The sequence below is a fragment of the Cuculus canorus genome, unplaced genomic scaffold (assembly GCF_017976375.1).
Source record: "Cuculus canorus isolate bCucCan1 unplaced genomic scaffold, bCucCan1.pri scaffold_132_arrow_ctg1, whole genome shotgun sequence".
Lineage (NCBI taxonomy): Eukaryota > Metazoa > Chordata > Aves > Cuculiformes > Cuculidae > Cuculus > Cuculus canorus.
In genome coordinates this window covers 15053-22862 of record NW_026527771.1, presented here as the reverse complement: position 1 = coordinate 22862, position 7810 = coordinate 15053, and the positions used below count along the sequence as shown (strand labels likewise).

The 7810-nt window shown below is 60.3% G+C and overlaps 1 protein-coding gene across 1 annotated transcript; it reads right to left on the bottom strand.

Moving 5' to 3' along the window:
- Positions 1 to 452: 452 nt before the first annotated feature.
- Positions 453 to 7417, bottom strand: LOC128850641 (ubiquitin carboxyl-terminal hydrolase 36-like). The gene is given in 16 exon segments (XM_054055611.1): positions 453 to 489; positions 869 to 1141; positions 1693 to 1820; positions 2009 to 2290; positions 2491 to 2572; positions 2823 to 2923; positions 3122 to 3262; positions 3539 to 3595; positions 3598 to 3652; positions 3840 to 3922; positions 4171 to 4241; positions 4650 to 4717; positions 5323 to 5425; positions 5739 to 5849; positions 6525 to 6746; positions 6883 to 7417. Coding segments are annotated over 16 exon segments (2349 nt in total).
- Between the last annotated feature and the right edge of the window lie 393 nt (positions 7418 to 7810).

Below are 7810 nucleotides of genomic sequence, written 5' to 3'. Positions count from 1 at the left end.
CCTACTCTAGGGCAGCAGCTGCAAGCTGCTGTACAAACAGAAAAGACTCTAGCCCCTCACCTGCTGGAAGACAGAGCCCTTCTCCTCCTCTTCTTCTTCTTCTCTTTCTTCTCCTTATTGTCCTTCTTATTCTTCTTCTCCTTCTTCTTCTTCTTCTCCCTCTTCTTCTTCTTGTCCTTCTTCTTTTTCTTGTGCTTCTTGTGCTCTGCACCCAACTCCTGGCAGCCTGGCTCCTTCTGGCCACCACTGGCACTCTTGCCTGCCTCCTCCCCCGTGATGGACACCGAGTTCCCGGGCGTGCGTCTCTTCTTTCTGGACGGGCTGGAGGTGTCATCTTCACCATTAACAGATTGAGATTGAGGGCTGCCGTCTGCCCTATGGTGGCGCTTTTTCAGAGGGGAGCTGAGGTCCCCAAGGGCTGATAATTTGATGATGATTTTCAAGGGAGGCTTTTACGGATTCGGCAGTTTCAGCTCAGATGAAGATGTGCTGAAAGACAAGAAAAGATGCAGACATGGTCTGAAAGCCAGGCCCCGAGTAGGAGCCCCTCCCTTCCTCACCATCCCGAGATGCACGAGCACAGCACTCAACTGCTGCCATCTCAGCCACAGAATCTAAATAACACCCTACTCTAGGGCAGCAGCTGCAAGCTGCTGTACAAACAGAAAAGACTCTAGCCCCTCACCTGCCGGAAGACAGAGCCCTTCTCCTCCTCTTCTTCTTCTTCTCTTTCTTCTTCTTCTTGTCCTTCTTCTTCTTCTTCTCCTTCTCCTTCTTCTTCTTCTTCCTCTCCCTATTCTTCTTCTTGTCCTTCTTCTTCTTCTTGTCCTTCTTCTTTTTCTTGTGCTTCTTGTGCTCTGCACCCAACCGCTGGCAGCCTGGCTCCTTCTGGCCACCACTGGCACTCTTGCCTGCCTCCTCCCCCGTGATGGACACCGAGTTCCCGGGCGTGCAGCTCTTCTTTCTGGGCGGGCTGGAGGTGTCATCTTCGCCATTAACAGATTGAGATTGAGGGCTGCCGTCTGCCCTATGGTGGCGCTTTTTCAGCACGGAGCTGAGGTCCCCAAGGGCTGATAATTTGATGATGATTTTCAAAGGAGGCTTTTCTGCATTCAGCACTTTCAGCGCAGATGAAGATGTGCTGAAAGACAAGAAAAGACGCAGACACGGTCTGAAAGCCAGGCCCCGAGTGGAGCCCCTCCCTTCCTCACCATCCCGAGATGCACGAGCACAGCACTCAACTGCTGCCATCACAGCCACAAAACCTGAATTAGACCCTGCTCTAGGGCAGCAGCTGCAAGCGCACACGATGACCTGCCCCACGCCAGCCCCACACAGAGCACACGCTGTCCCACGGGGGACAGGGAAGGAGCAAGTGTTGCTGCAGCACATGCTGATGGCAAAGGTTACAAGGGAGACCCAGAGGAAGATCTAGACCAGGCTGGTGCCTCCTCATCCCAGGGGACACCAGAACATGGCGAGGGCTTGCAAAGCTCCCTCCCACCCTGTGCTAACAGTCAGAGGCACCGCCCTGCTTCCGGGATCCAGAGCGAGCCCTGACAGCCCAGGAGAACAGAAGAGCCGGCTGCCAAGATCACTCCTCGAGCCAGCTGCCAGGCCAGGCAGTTGCTTCATGGACTATCGGAAGATTGCTACTGGCCTTGCTGCCTGGGAGCAGCTGGCACCACTCACCTCAACTTGCCAGAAGGCTGGGAAGTGGAGTCAGGGTGGGTGGTGTCCGTGGGGTGCATCTGCTCTGGAAGCTGCAGCTGAAGTTGTGTGCAACGGTCATCTCTGCTCACCGCCTCCGGAGTGCTGCCCTGTAGTTATGGACATGAATAAAAACTTGGTGGTCTAAAGAAGAGATTCTGTAAGCCAAGAGGAGAAAATGAAAAAGGGGAGCCCAGAGAAAGGGGAGGGGGACAGGCAGCCTGGGGAAGGAAGTGAGAGGTGGCAGAAGAAGAATCAGAAGGTGCCTACTGAAGACTGGGCAGAAACTCAGACTCACCTTTTCAGCAGAGAGTGCCAGCTTCTTGGCTGCTGGTGGTGATGTGGAGCTGCTCTGCTCCACAGCACTGACGGCCAACAGGGACCTCTTCAATTTAGCCCGCCTGGAGCCTTCTGGAGCAGGTGGCTTGACCCCAGGCACAGCAGAGAGGTACTTTCGGAGCTCCTGCAGCAGCTTGGAGGAAGTGGGAAGCTTTGGCCCTGTACTGCATGTTCTACAGGGCACAGACACCCCAACCTCCTCCTGCCCAGACAGCTTGTTTGCAGGCTGCGTCTCTGGTTTCTAGACAAAGAGAAAGACAGACAGAAGTTCAGTGAGGAGGGAATTCAAGGGGCACGGCTCACCCAGGAACCCTTGGCTCAGCAGGGTCTCTCCTGCAAACGGTCCTCCCTTGTGCCCACCTTCCTCCAAAGCTGCCAGCCCTGCCCTTGCAGAGTGGACAGAGTGGCAGCAGCTCCCAGGAAGCGAGCTCCGGGACTCACCTGGCCCATCACTGGCTGGCTGGGCGCGATGGACACAGCCTCGGCAATGGGTTCCTCAAAGCTCTTGCTGGTGCCGGGTGTTCTGGTGAAAGCAGAGAAGCATATGTGTTAAGTGTGAGGGGGGCGCCTGCAACACTCTCCTCAGAGATGCACAAAAGAAACAAGGAGGTGAGCTGCTCTTGACGTAGAGTGCTTGATCCACAAGGGCTGGACCTCTCCCTGCCTCCCTGCTCTGAGCCAGCTCCGTCCCACACCCTGGCTCGTGCTACCAGCCCTGTCCCAAATGCCGAGAGCAGTGGCCAGTGGGGCTGGGAGACACCGGGTGCTCTCACCTCACGTAGAAAAGCACATAGGCCTGCTGGTTCAGGACCACCTTGAGGTTGGTGAGGCAGACAACAGCATCATTCATTTGGTACCACTGCCCATCGCTGGCCTGCAGAAGAAGAGAGAACGAGGTTGGGTTGCATTTGGGGACCTTCCTGGCCTGAAGAGCAGCAGGAACGGTGCCCAGTGGCAGAGCTCTGCTCCACAAAACCCACAGGTGGCTCAGGGCTAGGAAAGGGGATTTCGCAAAAGAGAACCCACCGGCACCCAGCCCAGAGCAGGTGCCAAGAGAGCGCACTGGGCTCACCTTCACGTAGCAGTAGTAGTGCCCTGAGCGGCAGGAGTACCCAGAGTGCACCAGCACGGCGTAGAGGTCGTAATTCATCGGGTCCCCTTTGTCCTCTGACAAGTAAGGTCGGATGTCCAAGACCTCAGGGTATGTCACTTCCTGTGGAGAGACGACATCTCAGGAGCCCGCACAACAGACCACTTTCTTGCCCGAGCAACAGCTCAGCTGTCCTCCGAGTCCCCTGTCTTGAGAGAGGAGGGCTCGCTCTCCCCGGACAGAGGTCACAGTGAGCAAGACACCAGGACCAGCTCAACTACCACTGCACAGCTGGAGAAGGGCTGCAGCAGAGCTCGCACCGTGCACCTCCCACCCTGCTCTGGGCCACAGGGCCTTGGGCCAGGAGACAGCCCCAGCTCTGCAGTGCCAAGTACTCACCTTCTTGATTTTGCCTCCACTGAAGATGGAAAAGCGCTTCAGCGAGACTATGAAGAACACTGGAGGCTTCGGTGGATGCTGAAGCGTTTGATGGCTTGCACTTTGGTCTTGCACCTGCACAGAAAGAGCTCGAGCTATTCCAGCTGTTCCACGGCAGATGGAACTGTGATTGCCAGGTGGTTGCCAGCCCTGGCCAAGCGGCTCCAGTGAACGCTTCCATGGCCACGTACCTCCCGGTTTAGCCATGGAGCAGGTAGAGAAGCCCTGCCTGCTTCCCCCTGGCACAGGCCCACACACTCACTTGTCACACATGTAGGCGTTCTCCTCGCACAGCATCTCTGGCCTCACAAACAACTTCAGTGCCTGCTCGATGCTTTCAGCTTCCTGCAAGGACAGAGGAGAGGTCAGGGCACGAGCGGCCTGTCCACGCGACAGCCTGGCTCCCTTCCCAGACACTGGCCCAAGAGACAACACACAGTAGGAGGCAGCGTAACAACAGTATCTGCTTCCCTGCCGCCTGCACTGGGACTTGACAGCAGCAGCTTAAGGAACCCTGAGGCACTAACGATGCAGCTGCCGCAACAGCCCCTCCGAGAGCTGAGCTCCTCCCCATCGCCACCCTGACACAGTACCTCAATCTCCACCGCCAGGTCCAGGAAGGGTTCATAGGTGTCCGAGGGCCAATTGCACGCTTTGCACATCACTGCAAAAGAAAAAGCCATGAGCACTCCCTGACACAACGCCAGCACCCACCACCATCTCAGCACAGCGCAGGCAGTGCAGGATTCCCCCTCTCCGCCTTTGGGCACCAGGATTCACCACCTGGCAAGGACGAAGGCCGGCAATTCCACTTTGTGTAGGGGCAGCAAGAGTTGCCAGAGAGCTGGCAACACGGGTTCCTTTGCTGGTGGCAAGGAGCTGGGGACCCACAGCCAACAGCTTTTGCCATCTCCACCACAGGCATCACTGGCCCGCAGGGATTGCACGATGGACCAGCTGCAGCTCCAGATAATTTACACATACTTAGTAATTTTCCCAAAAGATTTTTCCTGCAAGGCTCTCGGGGAAGCAGCAGCCCCGACAGCTACAGGCCCCGGCAGCCAGCACTCACCACGCGACCGCAGGAAGCCACCAAAGATCTGGTGAACCAGCGTTGTGGTCTGGCTCTGCTGATCCAACCTAGAGACAGCAGCACCGTATCTCACACCGCCCCTCCGCAGCGGCCACCCCACGGGCCACCGCTGTGCCCTCAGGACACCTCCCCGCTGTGTTCTGGCCAGCAGAGAGCTGGCAGCAGGCGAGTCACAGCCCCTGTCACTCTGCTCCCCGCGTGGCACAGCTCAAGGGGTGGCACCAGGCTGCTCAAAGCAGCACAAACCCCTGCCTGGAGCTCCGCGCTGGGCACTGCAGGCAAAGACAACGCAGCTTCCCGCGACACAGGCCTCCCAGGAAGCCCTCCCACCCGCAGCCACAGAGACGGGGCTCAACTAGGAATCACACCTGGATTGCTTGGCACCTGGGACAGGATCCTAAACCCAACGCACCCTTAGGATTTGGTGAGAGGAGCTCAGCTATGCTGGGCCAGAGGAGTCAGGGCAAGGGAGCAGGCAGACAGCAGCCCAGAGCTGTGTCACCGTGGGGCAGAGCTGCGCCCCGGAGGCAGCACCTCACTCCAAGCCAACCCGGGGGACACGTTCACCCCACAGTCCCCTCCCACAGGCACACGGGAACAGTGAGGGGACAGCAGAGAACAGCAGCACGGGCTGTCAAGGGGCCCCACGTACTCGGTACAGCCATCCAGGCAGGCCCTCTGCATGGCATTGATGGTGAAACTCAGGAACTCATGTGCATCCTCCTGGCGGCCTAAGCGGATGTGCGTGGCAATCTCTGTAGGAGAGGGAGGATTCAGTCCCAGCACGCGCTCAAACACAGGCAGGCCTTCCTTTTCTCCCTCCCTCCTTCCCTTCCTCCCTCTCTCCCTCCCTCAGGGCAGGGAACATGGGGCTTGAGCCCCCTCAACCCAAACCAGATGTCAGACTCAGGCTGGCCACAGGAGAAGCCCCACGCAGCCCCTGGCAGGCTCCAAGCGTCAGCTCTGAAGAGCAGTCTGCCAAGACCTGTCCTGATCTCAAAGGTTCTGCTCCTGCATCGCTCACTGTTGCCCTGCATGGCTATGAAAGGGGAGCACAGCTATCCTTACTCTTGATGTTTCTGACGAAGGACGTGGGCTGTATTGCGCTGCCGCTGCTACTGAAAACCTGCAGTATGTGCTTCTCCATAGTGCACAGCATGCAAAACTCCCCTTGCTGGCCTGAAGCAGGAGAGAAGACGTTGGGGACAGAGCCAGGAGAGATGGAGGCAGTCCACGGGACGGAGGATCTCTGGTCCAGTACAGCTCAGCCACACTCCGTCTTCCCAATGAGCTTGGTGCTGTGGTGCAGTTCGGGGCCATCCTGGCTTTGCAGGGAGCAGCACATGCCACCCCCAGCTGACGCAGCCCCCGTCGCAGCACCGGCTGCTGCAACATCCCAGGCGGGACAACATCCATGTGGATGGAAAACAGATCCCAGGGCCAATCCCACCAGAGCCCTAAGGACAGGGCCGGAGCGCCGCAGGCTCCCCTTTGTCACAGCTTGGAGCAGTGCACACCAGGACACCCCCTGGCAAAGTCCCCCAGAACCAGCAGCGCCTGTCGGTGCGCCGTCTTCTGCCCTGTGGGTGACTTCACGCAGTCCCCACAGGCAGAGACTGCTCAGCCCCCACAAAGCCAGCAGGTCCCATTGGACCAGTCTTAGTCCTGGGTATGCCCAGCAGAGTCAACGCCTTCCCAGACAAAAGGAGGCACAGCTTGGCAATGCTGCTGTGGCTGCGAAAAGTCAAATGGACACAGGAACGATCTCTTGATGGAGAAACGAGGCAGGAGGGAGCAGACAAGGCACGTCCTGACACCCACACACCCTCGCCAGAGCCACTCCTCCCCACTCACAGGTCCGGCTGTGCTCCCTGGACAGCAGGTAGTTCGCGAGCGGAGGCGTGTAGGTGAGGCACTGCACGGTGGAGTTGAGGAAACACGTGTTCCCCAAGTTTTTCAGCCCGGCGCCGATCTGGTGGGTCCGCTGCCACTGCATGGAGAGGCGCTCCACGGGGAAAAGCACCTTCTTTGGCAGAGGGATCCCGTCGCCTTGCATCCATGGGACATGTTCGCTGCCTGTGGGGAGAGAAAGGTGGTGAGCGGCGAGGTGTGGGCTGCAGGGAGGGCTCCCCTCGCCCTCTCTACATACGCTGCTGGGCAGGCTCAGGGCTGTCAGCAGCCTCCTTGCAGGGGCTGAGCAGCTCGTCCTTACCCTGCAGACGGTTCAGCTCCTCGGAGGTGCTGTGCTCGGTGGGTTCCACCTCCATCTTCTTCTGCTGCGGCGCCTGGAACGGCGTGGCCAGCTCCTGGTGCAGCTCTCGCCCATCCTTGCCGAACTCCAGCTGCTCCTCGATGGCGATGGCGCTGCCCGGCGGCTGCGGGGAACGGAGGGGTCGGTCGAGCGGGCGGGGTGGGCGCCAGAGCGTTCCGCTCCGGGGCGCTGCGTCCCGTGGCCACGGCAACGGACCCGACCTCTCGCCTTCCCCCGCACCCCCCGGACGCCCCATCCGGTCCCCTCCGCGGTCCCCGAGCGCCTCCCGCCCCGCCCCCCCCCGCCCCTGCCGCCGCGGCGCCGTCCCGGCCGTCCCGGACCGCCCCGCTACGCTCACCGATCCGCGTCGCCGCCGCTCCGCGCACGTGTCGCCGCTCCGCAAGGGAGACCGGCGCCACCGGACCCGCCCCGTGTCCCCGCGCTCCGCCTCCCGGGGTGGAACGGGGGCGGAACGAGGGCTCACAGGGGGCGGCATCGCGCTCCTCCCTCGCTCCAACGAGGGCACAGCCTCCGCGCTCCTCCGCCTCCCGGGGCGGAGCCCTCGTGCTCCTCCTGCCGGGGTGGGACAGAGGGAGGAACAAAGGGAGAACGAGGGCAGAGCCTCCGCGCTCCTCCGCCTCCCGGGGTGGAACAGGGGGGAGGGACAGAGCGCGCTGTCTCCTCGCTCCTCCGCTCAGGGGGGAACGAGGGCGGAACGAGGGCGGAGCCTCCCTCGCTCCTCCGCTGGGGTGGGAACAGAGGGAGGAACAGAGGGCAGAGCCTCCTCGCTCCTCCTCTCGAGGGCGGAACGGGGGCGGAACGGGGGCAGAGCCCCCGCGCCTCGTCGCTCCTCCTCTGGGACGGAACGAGGGCGGCAGCTGCGGATCCT